The sequence below is a fragment of the Ceratotherium simum genome, chromosome 8 (genome assembly GCF_057802395.1).
Source record: "Ceratotherium simum simum isolate JZ-2026a chromosome 8, ASM5780239v1, whole genome shotgun sequence".
Classification (NCBI taxonomy): domain Eukaryota; kingdom Metazoa; phylum Chordata; class Mammalia; order Perissodactyla; family Rhinocerotidae; genus Ceratotherium; species Ceratotherium simum.
In genome coordinates, this window is record NC_141907.1 from 42,524,102 (window position 1) to 42,552,019 (window position 27,918).

At 42.8% G+C, this 27,918-nt stretch overlaps 1 protein-coding gene across 2 annotated transcripts in view; it reads left to right on the top strand.

Moving 5' to 3' along the window:
* The window catches only part of PDGFRA (platelet derived growth factor receptor alpha), a 44,732-nt gene extending 23,288 nt beyond the window's left edge, over positions 1-21,444 (top strand). For both annotated transcript variants that reach the window (XM_004419070.3, XM_014787387.2), the window contains exons 10-23: positions 640-833; positions 1,568-1,662; positions 1,862-1,994; positions 3,944-4,048; positions 4,440-4,550; positions 4,819-4,972; positions 6,172-6,338; positions 8,245-8,360; positions 8,720-8,842; positions 10,205-10,316; positions 11,503-11,602; positions 11,715-11,820; positions 13,107-13,348; positions 18,377-21,444. In XM_004419070.3, the coding sequence (XP_004419127.1) occupies positions 640-833; positions 1,568-1,662; positions 1,862-1,994; positions 3,944-4,048; positions 4,440-4,550; positions 4,819-4,972; positions 6,172-6,338; positions 8,245-8,360; positions 8,720-8,842; positions 10,205-10,316; positions 11,503-11,602; positions 11,715-11,820; positions 13,107-13,348; positions 18,377-18,524 (1,906 nt within the window). In that variant the 3' untranslated portion in view covers positions 18,525-21,444. The remainder of the gene's footprint in view (positions 1-639; positions 834-1,567; positions 1,663-1,861; positions 1,995-3,943; positions 4,049-4,439; positions 4,551-4,818; positions 4,973-6,171; positions 6,339-8,244; positions 8,361-8,719; positions 8,843-10,204; positions 10,317-11,502; positions 11,603-11,714; positions 11,821-13,106; positions 13,349-18,376) is intronic.
* Positions 21,445-27,918: the final 6,474 nt, after the last annotated feature.

The following is a 27,918-nucleotide window of genomic DNA, read 5'->3' on the forward strand; positions in this document are numbered from 1 at the left end:
ACTCACCAGTTCCTCCCTCATCCCCCATTCCTCAGCCTTCTCAAATGGGCACATGAGTGGCATGTTCGCACTTCCACCCATGGCGACTGGCTGTGTTCAGAAGCCTTGATTGTTTCTCCCAAAGCCTGACACTCCTAGACCTACCCCCTCCTAGGGCTAAGAGACTGGGACTGGATCTTGACTGGAGCTGAAATCTAGGTCTCATAACAGCCGGGGAATCTCTCCAACCCTAGTGACACCTTAGGGGCTCTTCACAGTGTGTGTGAGTGGAGAAGAAGGGGGGGGCACCAAGCCTTTTTGAAGGGGTGGGAAATGGGGATAGTTAAATAGTCTTGAAATTGAACTTTTCAGTTTGCTTATGGGTTCAAAGCTTGAGTTTGGCAGTTATTAGATTGAATGTGTTTATCTCTGTCTTGCCTTCAGAAACAGTTAATTTTCAATTATCCACATGTAGGTTGTTCTCTTGGGTGTGTGCAAACAAGTTTTAATGTTAATTTGCACATAAAATAAGAAAATCAATCTGGAGCACCCCCAAGTGTAGGCAAGGTCAGAACTGCTCGCCGTCGTAGATAATTCTCACTGCCCCACTCGCCTCCATTACTCCCGATAATTGGCTCTGTATGTCCTTTTTCTCTCCAGATGTAATAATGAAACTTCGTGGACGATTTTGGCCAACAACATCTCCAACATCGTCACGGAGGTCCACCCCCGAGACAGGAGTACCGTGGAGGGCCGAGTGACATTCGCCAAAGTGGAGGAGACCATTGCGGTTCGATGTCTGGCTAAGAATCTCCTTGGGGTTGAGAACCGAGAGCTGAAGCTGGTGGCTCCCAGTGAGTTGCTCTTCAGTCATCAGCTGAATCCTCTCTCCCTCAGGCGAAACTTTGAATCCCAGAGGAGTTCCTATAGGAATGAAGGTCCCAAGGCAGAAATTCAGCTCTGAATGCTCTTGAAGGGCCTTCTCTGGGCACCTGTGTGGCAGCCCTTTCTTTCCGATTCAGATCCAAAACTGCATCTGGCAGAGGCCCATCCGCATTTTGCTTGTCTAGCAGTAGAGCTACCCAGTAGAGCTACAGTCTGAGTGTGGAGATGGGGGAGAGGGAAGGAGGATCTTCTTGCTGCTCCTTACAGCAGTTGAGACAGATTGAATTCTTGAAAAAAAAAAAAAGAAACCAATGAAGCCAAAAGCAATATAAACAAAATGCAACCTTTCAAACTAAACTGAACTTAAGTTTCTAAACTTACAGTAGCTCACAATCTCATTTATCAGTCTTTATTTTCCGACTCACCTTCTATCCAGAAGGTTAATGTTGGAGTACCTTTGGAGAAAGTATTGTGTTCCCAATTGAATTTTGTCTCTTTCTCATCTAAGGGAAGAGTTGGAGTGGTTTCATGTGTGTAGATAATTGAGAGATGGTATTGCGCATTCCAAAAATGCGCCAGGCAGCCCTCATGCTTCCCCCTAGTGGTGAGAGATTTCTGTCCCAGAAACAACTACCCTGCCTTGCTGCCCTCCTGCATGTGCATGCAAATTCTCCACCGTGCCCCTCTCTCTCTCGTCCTCTAGCTCTGCGTTCTGAACTCACGGTGGCGGCTGCAGTCCTGGTGCTGTTGGTGATTGTGATCATCTCACTTATTGTCCTGGTTGTCATTTGGAAACAGGTAGATATTTTCTCAAAGAGCTAAGAATCTTTGAAACCAATAAGAACCAATAGTTCAGTGCTTGGCACAGAGAAGAAGCTCAGTAATTGTGTGTTGAGTGAGCACTGTTGATTCCTACTGTGTCCAGTCACTGCTGCAGTAAAGCTCTGGTGTATTCGGACCTTGGTAATTCACCAATTCCCTGTCTGGCCATTTATAGAAACCAAGGTATGAAATTCGTTGGAGGGTCATTGAATCAATCAGCCCCGATGGACATGAATATATTTATGTGGACCCGATGCAGCTGCCTTATGACTCGAGATGGGAGTTTCCAAGAGATGGACTGGTGCTTGGTAAGCTCCTCCCAGGGTGGTCTCCCAAGGCTCCCCTTTTTGATTTGTACACGACTTTACTCTTTACAGGCCTGTGGAGGATAAGGGATCTGAGCTGGTGCTTAGTAAGAGTGAGGGAATAGAAATTGGCTTTCAGAAATATTTTTCTCTCTTGAAAATGAGTTCATTGGATCACTGCAATGAATGATTTTTTTTTTATCTCATTCCATAGCAAATTATAGTTAAAGAAAATTTTACAAAGGAAGAAGGGAATATGAGGAGGCCTGCCACTTCCGATTTGCTTTGGAAATGACACAAATAGAAAATGAGATGAATTTCTGTGACTAAAAAGAGCAGATGAGAAATGAATGAGGATAACCACAAAATATATTTTGAACATTTTATTTATTTATTTTTTTTCCCCCCAAAGCCCCAGTAGATAGTTGTATGTCATAGCTGTACATCTTTCTAGTTGCTGTATGTGGGACGCGGCCTCAGCATGGCTGGAGAAGCGGTGCGTCGGTGCACGCCTGGGATCCGAACCCGGGCCGCCAGCAGCGGAGCGTGCACACTTAACCGCTAAGCCACGGGGCCGGCCCTCAAAATATGTTTTGATCCAGTACATTCTGAGGCTGTATTAGATACTTCTTTAGAATATATATATATATATTTAGAATATAGAATATAAAAATTTAGGTACATTTTAAAGCAAAACGTGTAAAAATAATCACGCCAACTTATGACACACTTTTCAAATATTTCAATCTTGAGCTGAGACCAAGTACATGAAACTTTAGTCTAAGGGATTTTTTTTTTTTAATCATGTTTGAATGAGTGAAAACAGGACAAAGACAAATGAAAGTTAGAGCTAGAGGTTTTGTCACCATGAGTATCCTAACAGTACGTACTTTGGAGGATGCCAAAGGCAGTTTTTAATTATCCACTTGTCTCATTCCAAAATACAGCAAGGTTAGGTCTTCTTAGATAGTTACTTAAACTGAAATCAAACAAGACACCCTAGCAACTTCCAATTTCAAGTACTTATACCTGGGAACTTCTTTATTATATTTTCCCTCTTGTTTTACAAAAAAGGAGTGAGGCGCTTAGGGAAGTTAAAAAGTAATAAAATATGAGGGAAAAGGGCAACATCCGTAATATGCCAAGAGGCATTTCTGTGTTTCGCTCTCCTTTGTATTCCCAAGTTGCTGTGGAAGCAGCACCTTTCCAGGTACAATTTCCAGCAGTGCAGACACGCAGTCAGAGGCAGCGTTGGCTGTTACTTTCCCCTGTGAGCTGAGTCTTCCCCAGGCTTGGCTCTACGTGATGAGACTGACCACACTGGGAAACATCCCTTTTAGACCATGAGCTTTTTAAGAATGGTGACAACAGCTTCCATTTGTTTTTGTATCTCCCAACATGTAGCAAAGGGCTGTGCTTCCAGGGCCTGTTTAGTCTTTGCCGTTTCTGGTCTTCCTGATAAAAAGACAGCAAGGAGACCAGCTGGCAGTTTATCTCATCACTCCTTGGATTCAGTGATATCTTGAATACTGAAGTATTTCCAGTGGATAAGGATTTATTGATGCAAAAGATGTCCCTGTTTGCATGTGGAAAACAGAAGGGTAGAGACCCAGGGGGTTTGGGCAGGAGCCACAGAAAGCAAGTGCAACAGAGCCCATGGTCTAGCCCAGCATTCGAGCTGGTAGACAGAGAGCTCACACCTGGGAGGGCTGCACCCTTCTTTCCCCCGTCTGTGTTTTCCTTTCCTTTGCAAATGTTATTTGACAAAAGCAATTATACTAATTTCCTTCCCTGTGGGCTCAATTCTGGTTTTGACATGATGTCTTGGAGGAATCATTATGCTTACTCCATACAGGAAAAACACCACCCAGCTGTACACCCACGAGTGCTGGTAAATAAAGCTGATGAGACACCTGACTTTTGTGTGTGTTAATGGTTCTGGTTGCCCACAGGTCGTATCCTGGGATCTGGTGCATTTGGGAAAGTGGTGGAAGGAACCGCCTATGGATTAAGCCGGTCCCAACCTGTAATGAAAGTAGCCGTGAAGATGCTAAAACGTAAGTGCTCCTTCCTGGGGATTTTTTGAACATGGAGATAATAAATGAATTGCTCAAAATCACAAAGCCAGTAAATCCCAAATTTAACTAGATCTTGCTTCTTTTGACTCTAGGTTTTATGTGTATTTAGACTCTTTTGTCAATTAGGTTTATTTAGCTTGTTCTTGTTGCCTGTATGTTGGAAAATCAAGAGTTGTTATTTTAAGTGACTTCCTTTTACCCTAAAGACTACGGATTAGTTATGAGATTCTAGACTGAGTCACTCTCTGTTTCTCTTTTAGATCCTTGGTAAACAGAATGATAATCATACCACAGGATTAGCTACATTTTTGGCTTTTTCTGGGAAGTAGGTAGCTCAGCTGAACTGATATGTGATTTATTTCTTCAACAGCCACAGCCAGATCCAGTGAAAAACAAGCTCTCATGTCTGAACTGAAGATAATGACTCACCTGGGGCCACATTTAAACATTGTGAACTTGCTGGGCGCCTGTACCAAGTCAGGTAGGCTTACTGACCCCGGAGTGAGGATTTTCATAGAACACCTGTGGTTGTGAAAACTGTCCAACTAGGCTTTTTAATCCACTACTCTCTACCTCCACATCTACCAGCGAATATAAGTCCCTTGAATGGGAGTTGACTGGATTCCATTGAATTGATGGAAGCTCATTGTTTTTGTGCAACATCTCTTGCCAGTGCAAACATAAGGATTCATGGCCTTTCTCTTCTTCATTTTCATACTCATCTCCTAACGGAGTTTTGGTCTCCACAGGCCCCATTTACATCATCACTGAGTACTGCTTCTATGGGGACTTGGTCAACTATTTGCATAAGAATAGGGATAGCTTCCTGAGCCGCCACCCAGAGAAGCCAAAGAAAGAGCTGGACATTTTTGGATTGAACCCTGCTGATGAAAGCACACGGAGGTGGGTGCAGAGGGACGTTGCTGTGAATCATTGTCATGTGAGCCTCACTGATGGAGAGAACCCATGTCCTGAGAGAGTCCACACCTGCAGATTCAGTGCCAGGAGGTAGCAAGACTTAGAGTCCAGTTACCCTGCCCCATCATTCCATAGACACATGGCGTCTGCAGGTGTTTGAGCGGGGTATCACTCGGGGAGCCTTGCTGATAGGTTTGAATGAGAACAAGAGTTAGAATCATTCTGGGGGCCATTCTGCTATTTATATGTGGTTCACTTAGGGCCTATAAAATGCAGCTCTGACCAGGGATGCCTCAGTGCTTGTGTCTTGTGAGAAACTGTCTGAGGGTCTCCATGCTTGACACACTGGTCCTTGCTGAACCTGAGCTTATAAATTAAGCCAATGATAGTGATCCCTGCTGTAGAAACTTACAAGTGACTATAAAGATCTCTGTAGATAGGAAGTTCTGTAAGATCAGAAAGTACAGTGAGTTCACTTCATATTAAATTACCTGAGGGACACCAAGTTGGTGCTAAATTTATTGAGTAGCAGGAATTGTCTGTCCAGGCTACATGTCATGTTGCACAGGTTCATGGCCTGTGAATTGAAAAACAGAAAGAATAAAGACAGACGTAATGAAAATTTCAAACTTTAAATGTAGTAGACTTATAAAATTTTACAAGCCTATGGGAGCCTCTGGGAGCCCCACTGTCTTAGATGTGGCTCTTCAGGATGTCTGTGCTCCTGCTGAAGATGTGTAGGGCACTGACACTGAAAACAAACAGGAAAATAAATAAACAATAATAATGTTAGGCAGCTAACATTTGTGGAGCCCTTTATTTGTGCCAGGTATCATTCCAAATATCCCCTGAGTCTTGCCCATCTTTGTAAATGGGATTCATTCTGTGTCCTTAGAGATGTGCTTCCTTGGCCCCCAGAGTGGGTCATTTTCCTCATCTGCTGTCAAAACCTTCCTTCCTTCGCAGCACACCTGCATTGAGATGATTATTGACTAATGCTCGTCTCCCTGACAAGACCACCCCACAGGAAGGGTGTGGGTTGGTTTTGCTTTTGCTCACCCCGGTCGCCCCGATGTGCACCACACTACCTTGCACACTGTAGGCACCTGGTCATCACCTGCTGAATGTTGAATGACCACTCCAGAGGGCCACCCTGGGTAAGGTTTCTTTTTCTGTTTTTACAGTTACGTTATTTTATCTTTTGAAAACAATGGTGACTACATGGACATGAAGCAAGCTGACACCACACAGTATGTCCCCATGCTGGAAAGGAAAGAGGTTTCTAAATATTCGGACATCCAGAGGTCGCTGTATGATCGCCCAGCCTCATATAAGAAGAAATCTGTGTTAGGTAAAAGTGTCTGTGCTCACTCTTTGGGTGTTGTGATCTTCCTTCCTTCTTACGTTTGATACAATACGTAAGATACTCAGAAGAAAGTGAGACGCATGGTAAATAGCACTGCCAGGCTACGTGGTCCCTAAATGCAGATCTGCACAACCAGGTCTGTGACATGTTTTCACAGGTTTGTGGCCTGTGAATTGAAAAGAAGAAAAAGAATAAAGAGACTTACTGTAATGAATTTTTCAGACTATATTGTAGTCATTTTAAAGAATTATTTATTCTAATGATCTTTCTTTTTTTGGTGTTAACATATCTTTTTTTTAATGAAAGTGTGGTGATAATTGGTGTTTTTTTTCTCGTTGTCCTTGGCAAAATTAAAAGTGGGCAATCTTAATTGGTTCTTAATATTATTATTTTAATTTAGTTATATGTCTCTGATATCTATGAGTTCAATAGCTCTTGCTTTTGGCTTTGCTAGTATCCAATTTGTGATAGAAACTGGAAAGCAGACAATTTGAGGTTATATTATCTGACAGGGGCATTGAGTGTTTCTATTGAGTGTTGTTTGAAGGAGGATCCGTCTGTTTTCAAAGCAGATGAGCGTGTGGCAGGGATGAATTGATTTATAAACTCCAGGGAGCCTAGCTGATGCCCATACCAGATGGACTACCCCGCATCTGCTGGGAGGTGTTCCCTCCAGGGTTCTAGTCTCATCACAGGCTTGGAGGGGAACAGGAGGGTGGCTACTAATGGGTCTGATGTTGACTTGTCCCTGATCTTGTATTATTGGGTCTGAGCCCTCCTACTGATCACTGCAAAAGAAGTGTTGAGCTGCTATAGACATTGTTTTGAAAATCACTAATGCGCTCTGAATGCTTTCAGAGTTCTTAAGGGAAAGGTACAATGCATAAAAAAAAAGAATGTGCTTGTTTTGCAAAGCTCAGTACACATGAATATTTTCCATTGCTGCAGTTCCAAGTTCCATGCACTTCCCATTGCCAAGTGGGTAAACTTCCAAGCCCTTTATAACGATTAGCCAATGGGGGTTGTCGGAACCAGCGCTTCCTCTGCCCTCCCGTGTTGTTAAAAATAGTTTACATTGCTTCCCAGGCTGGACCTGGCTCCAGACGTCAGGGGAACCTGATTCACGCTCAGCCCAGGCCCTGTTGGCAGGCAGGCTGCTGCTCTCTGGCCTTCCCCTTGCTGGCTGGAAAAATGTGAATGGCGGCAGCTACTCTTCACTTGCCTGAAAATTTTCAAAAAGAACTGAGAGCTGCTGGCCTCGAGTGCCTCCTTCCTCGAAAACCCTGGGACCCTTCCAGATGGGACTAACTGGGGAAAGTGGACACGTTACAAACAAAGGGAACTAAACACCAGGTCATTGGCACCGATCTATAAGATTGCTACCTCTAGTCTGACTGGTGGTTGATTTTATTCAAAAATAAGCTGGGTACTATGAAGGTGACTTTAAAAAGAAAAAAGGCAATTCCTGGAAGCTACTTTTTCAAAAGGCCCTCATGTAATATTCATCATGAAAGATTTTAGTGTGTGTGTGTTTTAAGGTGGCTAAAGTGATTTGCTAACTAAAGTTGGAAAAAATTTGGGAGGCAAACAACGAAATATGTGTGAGAACCCATTAGATTGGTTCTTATGGAGAGATACATATATCAGATATATGTTTTTTAACCAGGTATATGTTTCTGCTGATATATATATATATATTTTAAGATAGAGTCTTTGCATAATTAGATGCCCACCTATGAAGTCTAGAAACTCTATAAGAAAATAATTTAGATATATGTTTTTTGAACAAGCTTCTATAGCCTGACAAGTGGGCCAGCCCTGTGGGGTGTCACAGCAGGTGGATGTTTCACATGGTCCCCTGGGACCAACACACTTAATTCTTTTTCTGCAGACTCAGAAGTCAAAAACCTCCTTTCGGATGATAACTCAGAAGGCCTTACTTTGTTGGATTTGTTGAGCTTCACTTATCAAGTTGCCCGAGGAATGGAGTTTTTGGCTTCAAAGAATGTAAGTGTGTTCAAGGAAAAGTGACGTCTTTAGACCCAGGCCACAGATTTCAGAGTGAGGTTAGCACGGAAGATACATCTTGGAAGGCCAGTAGCAATGGCTGCTTCTCTCTTTCCTCTTCCCCAAAGCAGAGTGGCAAGTCTGGCATCATCAGTGTCTACTTTTCTCCAGAGCTTTCTCCCTCTTGGGAGTGGTTGGGATGAGAGCCTGGGGCAGGTGATCTCTTTGTGCCAGGACAGCCTCCCTGAGGTGTGCCAGGCAGCTCCACGTGCCACTGTGAAGTGGCCAGTTTGGCAGGGGTGACGCTGTCTAGAGGCAGAGAGATTGACCCTGTCATCGTTTCTTCTCTTTCTGAGCAGTGTGTCCACCGAGACCTGGCCGCTCGCAACGTCCTCCTGGCGCAAGGGAAGATTGTGAAGATCTGTGACTTTGGCCTGGCCAGAGACATCATGCACGACTCCAACTACGTGTCCAAAGGCAGCGTACGTGCTCTCTCCCCTCATTTGGCATTGTCACCCTCTCTCACTTGAATCTCTCAAGTCAGGTGTTGCTTCTACCCGTTTGGTGCCCGTAATTTTAACATGGAGTCCGTGAGACTCATGAATGGGCTCCAGGGGGTCAGTGTGAGGCACAGGCTCTGTAGCCAGGCCACCTGAGTTTGAGCACCAGCTCCCGCACTTTCTAGCGTGGGATTTGGGGCAAGTTACTTGACCATTCTGTACCTTGGTTTCCCTATCTGTAGCAGGGAAGTGATAATAGTACCCATCTCCTGGGTTGCCGTGGGGGATTAAATCAGTGAATTCATGTAAAATGCTTAGGACAGTGCCTGGGACATACAAGCACCCAATAAGTTTTAGCTCTTACTATGTAAATTGTGTGTACATGCATGCATTTCCAAGAGGAGGGTATATAACTTTTATCAAATTTTCATCCATCATCTCTAAAATTAACTATTTGAGTTAATATCTTAGAGGCATGATTTCCTTAAAGATAGTCATTCTACCTTATACTTGAACCTTTCTCCCCACCCCTTCCACCTCTAATCAGATAAAGTCGTTTGGGATACATCTGCCACCTGTAGGTACAATTCTAACCACCCACTGCACTGGTCATGAGACAGCTACGGAGTTGTTGCATCCACCTAGAGAAGGACGCTGGCCTGCGTCCGTGCTCTGTGTGTTTCATGTACTGTCTGGCCATGACCTGTAGCTTTAGGCACTATGAACAAACCAATGGACTTTGGTGGGGCTAATTTCTCACCTGTTCCTAAAGGTTATGAGTCTCCGTTATCTCCTCAGCAATCTTAGAGGACAGAAGGATGCTAATGCGGCTACTTTATTTCTCTGCCTCAGTTTAGTATTTCCACTGAAGGTTGGACCAGCCTCACAAAAGAGGCTGCAGAATTATCATCATGTCAGACTCTTTGTAGTGGTAGGAAATGACTATTTCGTAAAGGTCAAAAATGTAATTGGCTCTCAGATCACTGGATCTCTTCTTAATTTTATTCTTAGGAGCACCTGAAAATAGGGGACAGGTCTATTCAGGGCTCACACTTTTTGGATCAAAATTCAGGATTAAATATTTTTGGATGTTATTCCTTTGGAGGACATAGAGGCAACACTGTCCATTCATCATTCATCAGATATTTATTGCACACCCACTAGGTGCCAGGCACTCCTCTGAGTGCTGAGAGTATGGCAGTGAACAGAACACACAGGAGACACCTCTGTGGGGCAAGGTTATCAGTGCATTATTATTAGCCCCGAGAGAACCCCTTCCCACTGCTGCTGCTGTGGATCATAGGTGTGTACCCTGGGTCTAATTTCCTCCCTCCCTCCCTGCAGACCTTTCTCCCTGTGAAGTGGATGGCTCCCGAAAGTATCTTCGACAACCTGTACACCACGCTGAGCGACGTCTGGTCTTACGGCATTCTGCTCTGGGAGATCTTTTCCCTTGGTACGGGTCTGGCATCTCTGCTTGCCTGGGTTGTTCTGGAACAACACTGGCAGGGAAACACTGTGTTTTTCCCAGCTCCAGGATGTAAACGATGTTAAGATCCTCGTGTGAGTCAAGCATGCTGCAGCCGATTTATATCACACGTTGTGTACTTATGATGTCTGGTGTGTGCCCATGCAGACTGAGATGGGGTCTTGGGGGGCTATGCCCTCACCCCTAGCCTTTGCCCCTCCTCTCCTTTGGGCTACCCCAGAGTGACTGTCTCCCACTGGAAATGCTCCTGAGGGCATCCACTCTCTGGCTGCTCTTTCACCTTGGACTTGGGGTTAAGTGGGTTCATCAGTGGCAAGCTGCCCCTTCCTCACCTCATGGTGATCCTGCTCACGTGAAAGTAGTGTGGGGAGGAAAAGGGCATGACTCTCCTTCCTGGTCAAACCTCCCATTCATTCATTCATTCATTCAGTCAGTCAGTCACCAAATACTGAACAACACAGATGCCCCATGCTGCCAGGTGAGGGCCCCAAGAGAGGGGTCATTCAGGACCCTAACCTGTACACAGTTCATCTGGGGAGATGAGACTTACAAACTTGACTCGGCCTTGGACGTAAAAATGTGAAATATTTCATGAATTTCCTGTTATCCTATGTGATAGTAAAGGTCTTCCTTGCCTGGTCTCCTTTTTCCATCCTAGTTCTCCCTCCATGGATGTCACTGTAGGTCATTCCAGTGTGCGGCTCAACCGAGTCTCCAACTCCCTTAAAAGCAGAGAATTATCTTGACATTTCAGGCCCCGACTTTGACTTCTGCTTTAATTATTTGAACATTTCTGGTGAAAATGACTTTTTTGGCCTCAATGATTCAGAATTTCTCTTGCTTTTCTTTTTTGGTTTGTCTAGGTAGATCCAGTAGTCAGAAACATTGAAAAATGCTTTCATGCTTTTTCTAAAGATGTAGAATTTTTGCCTAGGGTCCCTGAACTTGACCAACTTAGAAGTCCTGGTTAGATTTAAGATTTGGGCAGGCCTGTGTAGTCAAGGAGATAACACTTAATTTCCCGGAAAAACACAGTACTTCAAGGTGGGGATCCCCAAACGTTTTCTAAAGGTGCTGTATGACCCCAAGTGTTTCAGTGGTGCCAACACCCATGCACGTGTTAATCCTGGTTGTTTTCTTCTTTGGCTGTCAGGCGGCACACCCTACCCTGGCATGATGGTGGATTCTACTTTCTACAATAAGATCAAGAGTGGGTACCGGATGGCCAAGCCTGACCATGCCACCAGTGAAGTGTGAGCACCCTCCCCATCCCGTGGGCCTTGTGTTCATGCCCAGGGGGTCCTGGGGGCGGGGGGTGCTCTGACGCTCCTCCCTGTGCCCACTCTGAGTTCTGTTCTTCTCCAGCTATGAGATCATGGTGAAGTGCTGGAACAGCGAGCCGGAGAAGAGACCCTCCTTTTACCACCTCAGTGAGATTGTGGAGAATCTGCTGCCTGGACAATATAAAAAGGTTTGTCTGGGCCTCTTAAGGTGGGCGGAAAGGAAGGGACCAAGAGGGAAGATAACAGCTGGTAGTCACGCCAGTGAGCAGCACTGTTCAACACTGTTTTAAAAGAACATTTTCAAAGGAGGATAAAGATTGTGTGATCCAGCGGCCGAGGCTTCATGGAGTGCTCCACGGGGCCCTGGTGGCAAGGATGAATGAAAACCCTCCCTTCCCGCAGGGCTCCCCTTTCATCTGAAGTGTGCGACACCTGTAAGCACTTTATTCTCCAGATGTTTGCATATCTGAAGCTACTGTGCAGTTAGAAGTCTCAGGGCATCCACAGCCATTAAATCGCTAATTTGACTGCACTTAAATCCATGCGAAATTGGCTTTTACCAGCTGACTGGAAGGAACAACCTCAGCTGTTATCCGTGGCTCCAGCTGGGTTTTTGGGGAATAGGAAGCATTGTTCAAAAAAAATAAATGTAATTTCATGGAGCCAAGCAGGATGTGTTAATGAATGAAACAACTTTCTGTTGAGATGCTGAGAAGGAAACCCACATGCACTTGTATAATCAACTCAATTTCTTAGATTCAGATTAGTCAATATATCGACTTTTCACACTTACTGCTTCTTTCTCTTCTTCTCAAGGAGGAGCAGTGTTAGGAGGCTGCACGCTGAACTGGAAGTTAAATACTTTTGTCTACTGATTATCTCACTGCCCATTTCAACTCCCATAAGTGAGGCAGTGAGGAGGCAGAAGGAAATTAACTGTAGGTCAGTCAAAGACACTCTGGTTGGTGAAGATGTGTTGGTGGGAAGAGATGAACTATTGTTGAAAACGGGAACCTTTTTAGATCAAAGGTCCCTAAGTTTTGAGTTAGATTTCTCCAACAGTTAAGGATCAGGAAGGCTTCAGGTATGGTGCTCTCAGTGGAAGTCTTTGTCACCTCTTATCAGGACCCATCCAAGTCCTGGAGAGACCATATGATGGGGACCAGCGGGTCCACGCTAGTCCCAGAGGAGGGAGTGTGTGTGTATGGGCGCACAGTTGTAGCTACTGACTCGGAGAAGGGGCTCTTAGTATTTTAATATTTACCAGGAGGAGATCTCTGCCATTGGTGGCCCTTTCTTCATGTTCCACATCTCTGGGGACAGTTGACACCCAACTCACCTTCAGTTGTCTAAATCCCTTATCGGTGAGGTATTTTGGAAACACAGTTACAAAATATAAGTTCTGAGCGTCTGTATTCTTTTTTGCAGTTTGGTCAATAACACTTGATTAACTATGTGACGTGAATGTTTGTAGAGTTATGAAAAGATTCACCTGGACTTCTTGAAGAGCGACCATCCCGCCGTGGCACGCATGCGCGTGGACTCGGACAACGCTTACATTGGCGTCACCTACAAAAACGAGGAAGACAAGCTGAAGGACTGGGAGGGTGGCCTTGATGAGCAGAGGCTGAGCGCAGACAGCGGCTACATCATCCCTCTGCCTGACATCGACCCCGTTCCTGAGGAGGAAGACCTGGGCAAGAGGAACAGACACAGGTACATGGGCGCGACCTCAGTCTCCAGCAGTGCTCACCTGTCCCTCTCCAGCACCTGTGAAGGAGAGGAGCCCTGGCCGTGGATAATGAGGCTCTCCAGGTGGTAGATCTGTTCTAGGGCAGTGGGCGGCCCAATCCCCAAGGGGTCAGTGTAGTTTTGAAAATGCTTCCCAGATCATTCTATTGTGTGCCCCCTGCACCTGGGGGAGATGGAGGGCAGGGAGGGACGTGCTTCCCTGGTGGAGAATCTTAGACCTAAGCCCTCAGGTAATTTGATCTCACTGACACAGCAACGGTGATTATTGAGATCATAGAAGCCTCTCTTGCTGTTTTCTTAATTGGTATGGAGCTGAGGAGAAAGTTAAGAGAGAGACTGGACTGGGCTATTTGACGCTACATCAGTGGTTCCTAACCTTAGCTCCAAGTTGGAATCACCTGGGGAGATTTAAAAACTGATACACAAAGCTCACTCAGGCCCACAAATTAGAATCTCAGGGAGTGGGGCCCAAGCGCTCCCTGGCTGATTTGTTCTTTCTTTCTTTTTGACTTTGTGTTATGAAAGATTTCTAACATGTACAATTCAAGAAGTGTAGTGAACTGCCAGGTAATGTGTCACCCAGCTTCTGTGTTTATGAACTCATGGCCAGTCTGCATGCATAGCCATATCTACTCATCCTCCCCTGTCCACTCAGGATTATTTCGAAGCAGATCCTAGACATCGTATCATTTCATCCATAAACATTCCATTACGTATCCCTAAAAGATAAAGGCTCTACTTTAAAAAATAACTACATTTAAAAAGTTATTAAAAATAACTGCAGTACCATTGTCTCACCCCAAAAATTGACAATAAATTGTTAAGAGCATCAGATATCCAGTGTTCAAGTTTCCCTGATTCTCTCACAAATGTTATTTTACATTTGGTTTGTTCTATTCAAGACCCAAATAAGAGTCACACATTGCATTTGCTTGATATTCTCTCTAAGTTCATCCTGCCTCTTTTTACCCCTTTGCGTATTATTTGTGAAGAAACTAGAGTGTTTGCCTCTAGAGTTCCCACATTCAGAATTTTGCTGATTGCATCCTGTAGTGTGCTTTATCATGTGCTTCTGTCTCCTGTATTTGTTGTAAACTGATAGTTGGTCTGGAGGCTTGATCTGACTCAGGTTAGATTTTTGGCAAGTGTGCTTCAGAGATGGCGCTGTGCACTTCCATCAGAGGTACCTAATCTCCAGTTGTCTGTCTTTCTGTGACATGAGCAGCCACTGATGATCACTACCTAGATCCATTAATTTATTACCAAGGTGATGCTAATGTACAGCCAGGACTAGAACCACTGGTTTACATGGTCCAGATGGAGGGGACTGTGCCCCAATTCCCTGCTGTCTTTGCGTAGCCCTTGAACAGAGGCAGGAGAAGGTTATGATAATGGCCCCTGGTTCAAGGTCCAAGTTGCTTATGAGTCACTTTTTTTCTCCTTTGTTCAGGATGTTGTTTTCCCATCTTCAGTGGTTCAGTTGACTACATACAATTATTTAGGCACATGCCATTATTACTTTGGAGGCTTATAGCTGTGAGCTCTCTCAACCAATTTAGGTAGAAGATATAGACAGCCCTTGTTTATTTGTATGCGCCACGTAATTTTGAAAGTACAAGGTTTTTTTGTTGTTTTTGCGGGGGGATGTGTTATGAGATTTGGAGATGGGGCAAAGTGGCCTGTCTGACTGACTTATCTAATTATCCTTTGCTCAGGACAATTTATAAAATGTATTTATATTCTTTATGCAAACAGTGTTTCTCCAAGTTTTGGGGATCTATGGTAGAACTTCATGGGGGTGAGGGAAGGCTGAGCAGTGGGTCTCCGAGTGCTCTAGCCCAGATCTGTCATCCATCTGGTTACTTTGTATTTGGGGGCTCTGAATAATATTTCAATTGTAAAAAAGGGTTCTGCTTCTAAATAAAGTTAGAAAGTCACATTGGGTTAAATAACATAAGAAAGGGCTTCAGAACTTTTCTAGGGGTGCACAAGGCTGGAGTGCAGAATTTGATACATATTCCACAGAGAGAACAGTTTTAGTTGACAGGTAGTTGTTGTATTAGATAATTAGAACTCCTGAAAGGTTAGTATGTTTGATCTTCTTCAAATCACACAAAGTATGTCCCAAATGACTACACCAGGTCGGGGAGACTGTGGCCCTGACAGGTGTGCTGTCACCTGTCTGAGCGTGGTGGTGTTGCTCAGGCTGCCCCAGCACAGCACCACAGACTGGGGGCTTAAACAATAGAAATTTATCTTCTCACAGTTCTGGAGGCTGGAAGTCCAGGATCAAAGTGTCGGCAGGTTTGGTTTCTCCTAAAGCCAATGTCCTTGGCCTGCAGATGGAGACTTCTTGCTGTGTCCTCACATGGCCTTTTTCTGTGTGTGCGTCACTGGTGTCTCATCCTCTTCGTATGAGGACACCAGCCCTATGGGATTAGGGACCCATTTTTTTTTTTTTTTTAAAGATTTTATTTATTTTTTCCCCCCAAAGTCCCAGTAGATAGTTGTATGTCATAGCTGCACATCCTTCTAGTTGCTGTATGTGGGACTCGGCCTCAGGATGGACGGAGAAGTGGTGCCTCGGTGCGCGCCCGGGATCCGAACCCGGGCCACCAGCATCGGAGCGCGCGCACTTAACCACCAAGCCATGGGGCCGGCCCAAGGGACCCATTTTAATGACCTCATTCAACATTAATTACCTCCTTAATGGCCCTACCTCCAAATATAGTCATGTTGGAGTTTAGGGCTTCAACATATAAATTTTAGGGGACACAATTCAGCCCATAAAAATGAGGGGGAGTCCAAGAGCTGGGCTGCTCTGGGTCTAGGCAGGCTGGAAGGAGTCAGCATGGTGGTCCTGTGGAACTCTCTCCTCAGGCTCAGGATGCTTGGTCTTGGGAGAGGAGTAGGCAGGAGGAAGGTGGGGCGTTGCTGTAGAGGGCTTGGTGGTGCTAGGTCAGAACCTATTGAGAGCTGGGCTCTAGGCTACAAGGTGGGCACGGTGGCTCAGGAACCAGAAGTAAGCCCTGTCATCAGCTGTAGGACCCACTATGAATCCTGAGAAGCAGCAAGGATGATCTGGTGCTGAGCTTGGTAGAAGTTAGCTTCTTCTGTACCCATACCCCTGCCCTTTCTCTGTGAGATGGGCCGACAGAGAGAGGAGTATGCCAGGCCCAGGAGGGCCAGTGCCAGGGGGACTGACTCCACTGTAGGACTCAGCTGTAGAACTTGCCCCCAAGGAGAGGGCCATCAGTCCAAATCACAGCATCCAAGGAAGTGTCATAAAATGCAGGTCCTAGTTGGGTTGGGGTCAATATCCAACGGTTGACTCAGGCCTCCAGCTATTGGGCAGGACCCCAGAAACCTGGCCTCCCGGGGAGAGGGGCTGTCAGGACTAGACAGTGATTATCAAGAAGAGCCAAGGGGACCGAGGTTCACGAGGCAGCTCCAGGATAAGTGGGGGGTGGAGTGGAATACAAACTGGGAACTGAGGCAAAATCTCTGTCATAGGGAAGGGCCCAGTCTGTGGGGTTGTGAAGGGAAACCTCAGTTCAGTAGCCCCACAGGTTCTAAGAGCTCTCTGAGCCACAGAGACCTTGGGGTGGATGGCAGCAGGCTGTTTCCTGTAGGCTTCTACTTGGCCAGGCGCAGTCCTCTGCTTGGAAACTGAATGGAGAGGAGAGGAGAGAGGCTGAGGAATCAGGCCTGGCCCGATAGGCAGGATGTGGCTGAAAGCGTTGAGAGCCCCTGTTTGATATGTGGGTGCGAGACTCCTTCCTCTGGCTGGCCAGCCAATAGTATGGTTTATGTGCTTTGTGTATAGCACAGCGCTGCAGCCTCACAGTGAGGAGGAGAAACCAGGGTCCTGCCTGTCAGCAGATGATAGTCTGCTTGGAGCAAAAAGACTTACATAAAAATGTAGCAATACAGGGTAGGGTAACAATAAGACAGTAGGAGTTCAGAGAAGGGAGGAGAGACAGGGAGTTGTAACAGGCTAGAGACTTTAGGGAAGATTATTTTCCAAAAATTTTTGTAAAACATTATAAATGCCCAGAAAAATTGAGAGAATACATCTATCACTTAGATTGGGCCATTGTCACATTTGCTGTATGTATATAATAGGTGTTGTGTGTATCACACACACACGCTCTCAGACTTTTTTCCTTGCTAAATCATTTGAAACTAAATCACTTGAAACTCCAGCACACATCTTGTCAGAATAAGGATATTCTGTTCCATAACCATAATAGCATGATCATGCCTAAGAAAATGAAGAACTATTTCCTGATATCATCTAATATCCAGGCCTTGTTTAAATTCAAGGAAGAGTTTGAATGATAACAATAGTAATAGCTAACATTTATTGAGCTCTTATTATGTTCTAGGCACTGTGCTCAGTGCTTTGTGGTGATTCCCTTATTTAATCACCCTGACAGACAGGAAAATTGTCAAGCATTATTGTCATCCCATTTTATAGGAAAAGGAACAAGTTCAGGGGGTTCAGTGACTTGTGTGAAGTCTCACAGCTAGTAAGTGATGGACCATTCCAGACCTAAGACTTTCTTACTCTAGAACTCTCCTTTGCAGCCACTAGTCTAGTAAGTAAAGAGCCTTTACCTGGGTCTTCAGATGCCCTTTTGATCAGGCATTGCTGATTTTCTCTTCCATTAGGATTGAGTAGGGTAAGTAGAGATTGTTGAAGCCTGTTAGCAACTTGAATGAAAGATTTGGCAGAAGAGAAGGAAAGCTGAAGTATGGAGGTGTCCTGTGGATCTAGGTTTTCCATGTGGCTCACTGCAATGCAATGGATGATGAGTAGCTGTCTGATCTGGTGGCAGAATTTTGCCCAACTAAGTAGATTGAGTTTGAAAGCTAAAGGCTCTTGCGGGAAGATCTCCTTTGCCTTTGGGGGGCCACCTTAGAAACACCACCATGGTCTAGTTGGTCTGTATGTGAGCGGTAACCTTTCCTATTCTCTGCCTCCTCCAGCTCGCAAACCTCTGAAGAGAGTGCCATTGAGACAGGTTCCAGCAGTTCTACCTTCATTAAGAGAGAGGACGAGACCATCGAGGACATCGACATGATGGACGACATTGGCATAGACTCCTCAGACCTGGTGGAGGACAGCTTCCTGTAACTGGCAGATTCAGGGGGTACCTTCCACTCCTGGAGCCACCTTGGATCCTTTCAAGAAAACCACTTTATTGCAATGCAAAGTTTCAGAGAAGGACTTTGATGATGTGTAAAGAGAAGTTCTCAGCCGAGGGCCTCAGGGAGCCTTCTAAATATGAATGAATGAGATATTTTGAAATGAACTTTTTCAGCATTGCCTCTTGCAATGCTTCAGTAGCATCTCAGCGGTGTATGAAGTTTGGAAGTAGATGGACAAGGAAATAATAGGCCACGGAAGATGAACTTTGTGTTTCAAGGGCATTGGTGATATTCCAACGTACACATTTTTTACTGCAACAAAACTCCAGCGTTGTAATTATGTAAATAACTCTAACCAAGGACGTGTTTAGATTTGTATTAACTATCTTCTCTGGACTTCTGAAGAGACCACTCAACCCATCCATGTACTTCCTGCTTGAAACCTGGTGTCACTTGCTGTTGAACTTTTTTATGAAGTACATGCAAAACCACTTTTGAACCTTAAAAGGTACTGGTACTATAGCATTTTACTTTTTTTAGCATTAAAAGATAAAGGATAATAATTAACCAAACTTGTTTAATAGATTTGGGTCTTTTAGAAGCCCAGCAACTCATTTTTATACTATAATCTACGTTTATAATAATACTACTGTTATCAGTAATGTTAAATGTGTAATATGTAACATGTTTTCCCTACAGAGAAAGCACAATTTAAAAGAATCCTTACTAAGTAGGTGACAAGTTGGACAGTTTTTGACATTTATATTAAATAACATATGTTTCTCTATAAAATATGGTAATAGCTGTAGTGGATTAAATTTAGTTGAACATAGAGAACAAAGTGAAAGTAGTGTCTTCCAGGAAGTCAAAGTTTTTAACTGTGTACTGAATAGGTTCCCTAATCCCTTGTACTAAAAACAATTAACTGCCCTCTGACGTAATGGGATTCGAAAAACAAACAAAACCCCTAAATCCCAAACGTTCTCAATATAAAGGCAGGAGCCTATGCTTAACATGACTTCTCATGTTATTACCCAATGGATTTGCAGAGGTTTTTTCATGCCTGGTAATCAGTTTGGTGGATCCCAAAATATATAGTTTTTAAATTCTACAAGCCCTAAAAGAGTCAGAAGGATGCCCTGAACATCAGCCTCCTTCCTTCATCTCTTACCCCAGAGAGAGAGTTTAAAACTCTGAGACCATAAAGGCATTGTTTAGTGAAGGCTGTGTGTGCATTAGCCTGGATCCTTGGTTCCCAAATGTAACTGGCAGCTAAAATCACCAGATTCTAGGTCCCCATCCCAGAGATTCTGAGTTATTAGGTCTGGCAGGGAGCAGAAACCTATATTTTTATAAATTCCCTGGCTGTTCTGATCAACTAGGTTTGGGAAACACCAGCTTAGGTTACAGGAAGTTGCTATGGGAAAAAAATAATTTGAAATGTGGAACTGGGCTAGAAGTCAACCATGCGGGAAGCCTACTATTTAAATCCTTGGCTTGGGGTCAGTGACATTTAATGCCGTATATCTAGCAATTGCTACCTTTAATTTAACTTTCCAGTCTTAGCTGAGGCTGAGAAAGCTAAATCTTGGTTTGGCAGGTCTTCTAAAAGTAAAGACACTGCTTCCCACTGCATGGGGGAACTGATCTTGCCCTCTTCCCCCCGAAAAGGCATGTACAAAAATGATGCAATTCAGTGTGCCAAGTCTCTGTGTAACCAGGTCAATATCTGAGTGAAAAAAATTTAAAAGTTTTACTGAAATTTTAGTGTTAGATGGGAGGACAAATTGTCACATCCATCCAAACTGTCATGCTGGTTGGTGTGGGTTCATTGGCATTCTTTGCAATACAGCTTAATTGCTGACACCATATGAATGAAACATGGGCTGTGATTACTGCAATCACTGTAGGTGCTTCTGGCAGGTGATGCTCGGGAAGGTGGAGAAGCACTAACAAGGTACTTGACTACCTACTGGTATAATCTCAATGCAAGCCCCAACTTTCTCATCCACCTTTTCCATAGTAAGTGTGAAGACTGAGCCAGATTGGCCAATTAAAAAAGAAAACCTGACTAGGTTCTGTAGAGCCAATTAGACTTGAAATACATTTGTGTTTCTAGAATCACAGCTCGAGCATTCTGTTTACCACTCACTCTCCCATGTACAGCCTTCCTTTCTCGGTGCTTTGCATTTTGATTTTCCTTTGAGTCTTGCATGACGTCATGAGGCTGGATGAAAATTCTCAGACCAACAGGTTCCAGTCCTAATGAATGCCCCCACCTGAGTTTGTGTGTGCCTGCATTCTTTTTTTTTTTTAACAGTGTTTTCAGTGTATCACAGATTTGTTTCCCTTTTGGCCTCCTACAAAGTCCGGGATAAAAATTTGCCAATCCTTCCTGCTTTCTATTTTTATGAAGACAATCAAAGCTGGCCTGAGAAACACAATTTGTAACTTTTTAAATGATCAATCATGTCCTTAAAAATGTGGTCTGCCAATCTGTACAAAATGGTCCTATTTTTGTGAAGAGGGACGTAAGATAAAATGATGTTATACATCAATATGTATATATGTATTTCTATATAGACTTGGAGAATACTGCCAAAACATTTATGACAAGCTGTATCACTGCCTTTGTTTATATTTTTTTAACTGTGATATTCCCCACAGGCACATTAACTGTTGCACTTTTGAATGTCCAAAATTTATATTTTAGAAATAATAAAGAGAAAAATACATAAGTGTTCTCAAAACAGTGGTGTGGTGAATGTGTGAGAAGAACTAACTCGATAGGAAGGGTCTACCGATACAAAATGTATGACAACTGCCCCTGTTCATGTTTTTGTTTTAAAACGTGTAAATGAAGATCTTTATATTTCAATAAATGATATATATATATATAATTTAAAGTTATGCTCAAGTTCCAGCATTTTTGTTTTTAGTTGAATCATATAAATGAAAACCATCCTGTTCAAATTACTTTCTTAGCAACATTCCAGTAGGACTCTGTGTTACAGTTTTGATGAAACCAATGGAAAATTTAAGATTTAAACGTTATTTGAGCTAATTAGTTCTCAGACCCAGCGTTTGACTTAAAGATGACTGGCACTTGGCCCATCTTTGATCCTATGTTATTTTTGTTTGTTATAGCAGCATTTTATTGCGTAGTGGTTTTCTCCCCTACGTGAGACATACAGGACTGCATTTCCTCTGGACAGCACTCAAACATCGGAGAAGTGTGTAAAGTAAAAGGTTCAAGTCCTTTTTCACCATATCTTCTTCCCTGACCCTGTCCCATATCCCAGAGGCAAAACTGCATCATTTGGTGTGTTTTTATCCTTTCAACCGCCTCTCTGTGCATCTGCTTATACACGTATATACACATCTCTGTTTTTACTTCATATTTTACCTAAATGGGATTGTACTTTATGTAATGCTTTGTAATGTACTTTTTCTTTTCTGTTTTTAAATAGACTTTATTTTTTAGAGCAGTTTTAGGTTCACAGCATAATTGAGCAGAAGGTGCAGAGATTTCCCATCTACCCCCTGCCCCCCCACATGCACAGCCTCCCCCCTTATCGCCATCCCCCGCAGAGTGGTATATTTGTTATAATTGATGAAACTACACAGACACATCATTATCACCAGAGTCCACAGTGCTCTTTTCTTTTAATGCTATGTTTCAGAGATCTCTGGGAGAAGTATACAGGGATAGACCTCCCTCAGTTTTCATCAGCTGCATGGTATATCCTTATGAAAATATACCATAATTTATGCAATCACATTCCTGTAGATTCATTTATAGTTTCCAATTCTTTGCCATTAAAGGACTTCATGAACATCCTTGCATACATATCCTTGTGTACACATAGTAGTGTTTTGTTAGGATAAATTCCTAGAAATAAAATGGCTAGGCCAAAGGGTGTGCAGAAATAAACTGATATTGAGCCCAAGTCTGCAGATCTGATTGTCACAGTAAATTCTTGAACGTCTGTGCGTGAATCGCCTGCTTTGCAGGTTATCTGCAGTTGTCTAGGATTTCCTCTGCCTCCCTTGCTCGCTGTGATGTGTTATGTGTGGGAGGATGTGGGTTTTGTGTTCTGAAGCTTGCTGAATCCAATGACTTTAGGAATTAAAAAGAAAATTATACAACTTGCCTTATTTTCAACTCACAGATAATGGAAATTCGTTATGTTGTTAATAATTGAATAATTGGAATATGGTACCCTATTCCAACATAACTCCTATTACCCAAATTTAAATGCCTGCATATCAAAGCACACCTCACCTTCTTGGAGTCAAGCTGGAAGTAGTTCCTGTAGGTTGGGTATTGGCTCTGCCTCTGTTCCAGCCCCAGGAAGGAGACAGATCATCTTGAACAATAATCCTGCTGATTAAACAATAGCTGCTTAATCTAGCATCAAATCAGAGCTCCAAGCCTGTGAGAGACCTCTTTGTTCTCCTTTTAATGTAACTGCCACCTCTTAATATAATGCGGACAATTCTGCCTACTTTATCTCATCATGATAATAAAAAACGGCTTATACTATTGGAAGGTTTTAAAATTTTTCAAAGATCCCTTTCACATTACAATTATTTTGATTCTTTTTATTTTTTTATAATGTTTTATTTATTTTTGTGTGTGAGGCAGATCAGCCCTGAGCTAACATCCATTGCCAATCCTCCTCTTTTTGTGCTGAGGAAGACCTGCCCTGGGTTAACCTCCGTGCCTGTCTTCCTCCTCTTTACATGGGCCGCCGCCTCAGCATGGCCTGACAAGCGGTACGTGGGTGCGCACCCTGGATCCAGGCCCAGACCGCCAGCAGCGGAGCACGCGCACTTAACCGCTAAGCCACCGGGCCAGCCCCTTATTTTGATTCGTACGATAGCACTTTGAGACAGAGAAGGCATTTTATAGGTGAGGAAACCAAGTGACTTCTAAAAAGCATAGGACTGAGTAATGAGAGCACTGGGATGAGAAATTCCAAATATACTAATTGCAGTGCCGTTTGCACTACAACAGAGTGTGGAAGAGCGGGAGGGACAGGAAATGTCATTGTTCAGACGTCGCCGCTCTGCTTCTCGAGATGTTTCAAAAGACGAGTGACGGACGAGTTGGCCTGTAGAACTATTTTATGCATTTGTAATAAGAACGATTTCTTTTCATGCTGTACTACAATAGTTCTAATAATGGATATTATGATTTTAATAGCTGTGTGCTTCATAAAATGCAGCTCAGGAAAACGGCTTAGAATATATAAATCATAAACGAGCAACTTTCCCTGGGGTAACAGGGCGATAGAAATGCTTCATTATCTCTGACTCCAATATAACATCCAACATCCAATTTAATCCAACATATAAGGATTAAACCCAACCACATTGTTATAGAAAAATTAATATACTGTGTTGATAACAGACACAATTTTTTCTCTCCTACAATTAAAATATATATGAAAATACGTACGTGGGCTTAATTAGCACATTCTGTTCCACCCAATTACGTAAATAACACCCGTGTCCTAAAGAATAATGAATGCATCCTCTGAAATATATTCATACATGGGTAATGTTTCTATCACCCACATTTTTTTTAGTCTGCATATAAAGCGATGGAGACATCAAGGGCACATGGTCTCACATGGCAGGGGGGGCATATTTGTTCCCTGTTTCTGGTTTATAGGCTAATTAGAATTTTAAAAAGATTTGCCACATTATCCTGGCAGATGGTATTTTGCTTTATTATTATTCATGGGTATTAATGACTTCCCTCTGGAGCATGTGTATCCTGTCTATTTTGAATATCATTGCATTTCATGCTGACTGCTCCAAACGGAATTGGATCCAGTATTTTCTGTGTTGTGCTTGAGCTGCAGATCCTTCGGGCGGTCAAAGTTTTAGACTTGAGTTAAGGAATCAAGTAACTCTTTGAAATGAAGAAATCCTTTTTCTTCTCCCTCCTGAACATTCCGTTACACTTCTCATTTTGATCAGCTTGCTACCCCACAGGGCTGTGTGTAATATCTGGTGTGTATGCACACAATTCCAGAGTGGATGCCTCTTTCGTGAGCCTGAGATTATTCAACACCCTTTTTTTCTTTCTAGAAAGGTTGGGGTTTGGTTTTCCTAAATGGAGAAAATGCATAAGAACATGAGGCAATGACCCTGTCACAGAAAATCATTTTTTAATTAATTCCTTCAACAAATATTCCGTAGAGAACAGCCTCGTCTTTGTTGAGTTGATCTCTAGAATGCTTAAGCCTAAATAAGGCAGCTGGCAGAGTTGATTCTAACCAGCTAATTACCTGAGGGGAACATTATGTCACAGAGCAGAGCAGCACAGAGCAGAAAATTGTGGTAGGTGGAGGCCACAGTCCTTACTTGGGAGTCACCAAAAGCCAGAGGAGTAGGATATAGAGCATAGCTTACCGGAGCCTTCTGGTAAAACAAAGCTTTTCTGCACCAGAGGACACAAAGTGTCGGAACATTTGAGAATGGGGAGAAATGGGTGGGCTAGCCAGAGCTGGTGGCCTTGCTTCCTGCAGTCCCCATTCTTGCTCGATTCTAGACACTTCCATGGCCACCTTCACATCTATCCCCCCAAACTTTTATTCCTCTATTCTTCAATGTTATTGAGCAAGGTACTGTTTTAGGCCCTGAGATTCAGAAATTAATCCAGCAGACGAGATCTCTACATCATAGAAGATATAGTTTCTCTCTAGAGCAGAGGGAAGATTTGTTTTAAGTCCAGTATAATAAAGTCAATGTCTCTTTCTGGGACAAAGTTTGGTCTGATTTGCTTGCAGCCTAATATGAAAGATTAGCATTTCCTAAGCTTAGGATTCTTCAGCTGTAACACAAACCATTGCCTGTGTAGCATCTACCCAGGCCACTTTGCATTGCCCCCATAGGGCTTGGGGGACAAGGAGAACAAATGTAAATATCAAGTTCATGCAGTTTACTGTACCACGAGTAGTAAAGTCCCTTGTTTCTGACCCAGGAGTCTTGGCAGCATCCATGAAACTAGCAGGCTAACTTGTTAGCTTGTAAGGAGGACAAAATCTCAGACCCTTCACAGTTCTTGACACTAGCTCAGCATAGTACCAGTCAAGTAAGATCTCTCTTGTCTCTTATTTCTTCCCCACAGGATACCTTCCTTAACCCTGGAGAGACCAGAGGTAGCAAAGTGAGTAGAGAAGGAATGATAAAGCTCTGGTTGGGGAAAATAGAGGAGAAATTGACCGTGTTCATCTCTTTACCACTGCAGCCTTTCCATCTTCAGTATGTCCAAGGTGGGGAAAGAGAAATAAAAACTGCACATCTTGTTCAGAGTTTATGGTTACTATACTGGAGGAAATAGAGAACATTTTATTATTTAAGCACAACAAGAAATGTCAATGGGTTGATTCTAAATTTCATCCAAAGGGAGAGGAAGAATGAACTCTATAGTATAGGTATGTAGTTATGGAACAATAATTAATTGAGATTATCTTCTATTGTTATACATGTTCAATCCAACCATTACATCTCAACTCTCTAGAAAACAGGAGGGAAAAAATGGCAATTTCCCACTCCTAGCAAGAATAAAGTGAGTATTTTGGTGCTGCCATTCAGCTCCTATCATAAGTCCTTTTGCAACCAGAGTAGGACTATAGTGATGGTAGAATCTCAGGGATGTGGATCGTGAGGTAACATCGTCGCCACAGGGTAAGGTTGTTATACTCCAGTTATGATTTTGGAAACAAGAATCCTTCCAAACTGAAACATAAAGTGATAGCTTGGCACACTTTTATAAAAAGATATTTATTTAGTCATCATTCAACAACCATTTCCCATGGATTACGTTAAGTCCTAGGGATACTCATATCACTAATGTTCAGTGACCATTGTGGTAAGTTGAATTATACCTCAGAACTACCTTCCTCCTCCTCACTTTCACAGGAGGAGTAGACGTGCTCGCTTCACTGATGTTGGACTTGGCCATGTGACTCTCTTTGATTACTGGGATGTTAACAGACATGATACAGTAGATACTTGAAATTCGCTTGTGTTGAAGGACTTACGCTCTTGATACCTTAACAGTATGAGTCTTCCAATCTGTGAACATGGTATATCTCTCCATTTACTTAGGTCTTCTTTATTTTATCTCAGTAATATTTTGTAGATTTTAGTGTACTTACATATATTTTGTTAGTTTATTTCTAAACATTTCATTTTTTTGACGCTATTTTAAATGGCACATTGCTAGTATATATAACTGCAATTGACCTTATATTCTGCAACCCTGTAGATTCCTTAGAATTTTTTTTACATAGACAATGATGTTATCTGTAAGTTACGACAATTTTGCTTCTTCCTTCCCAGTTTGGATGACTTTCATTTCTTTTACTTATCTTATCGCACTGGCCAGGAATTCCAGTACAAAGTTGAGTGGAAATGGTGCAAGCTGCATCCTCACATTGTTCCTGACCTTAGGGAGAAAGTATTCACTCTTTAACCATGAAGTATGATGTTAGCTGTAGATAACCTTCATCAGGTTAAGGAAGTTTCTGTCTGTTCCTAGTTTGGTGAGGGTTTTTATCTGGAATGGATGTTGGGTATTGTAAAACGTTTTTTCTGCATCTTTTGAGATTATCGTATAATTTTTCTTTTTCATTTTTTAATATGGTGAATTATATTGACTGATTTCCAAATGCTAAGCAATCTTACATTCCTGGGCTAAAATCATCTTAGATAATATTATTTATTATCCTTTTTATATATTGCTGGATTCAATTTGCTAGTGTTTTGTTAAGGATTTTAAAATCTATGTTCATGATGGATATTGACCTGTAGTTTCCTATTCTTGTCATATCTTTGCCTAGGTTTAGTATCAAGGTAATAATGGCCTCAGAGTGAGTTGGGATGTGTTTCCCCCTCCTCTGTTTTCTGGAACAGTTTGTGTAGAGTTTGATGTTATTTCTTCCTTAAATGTTTGATATAATTCACCATTGAAGCCACCTGGGCCTGGAAATTTCTTTGGAAGGTTATAAATTATGAATTCAATTTTCTTAATAGATATAGGGCTATTCAGGTTATCTATTTATTCTTGAATGAGTTGAGTAGTTTGTGTTTTTGAAGGAATTTGTCCATATCAACTACAAATTTGTTAGCATAAAGTTACTGACTTTATTAGCACAAAGATGTTAACATTCCTTATTATTCTTTAATATTGTGAGATCTGTAGTGTTGTCTCCTTGTTCATTCATGATATTAATGATTTTTGTATTCTCTCTTTTTTTATTGAGGATATTGACTAGAGGTCTATCAATTTTAGTGATGGTTTCAAAGAATCAGCTTTTGGTTTCATTGTCTACTCTCTACTTTTTTCCTATTTCTATTTC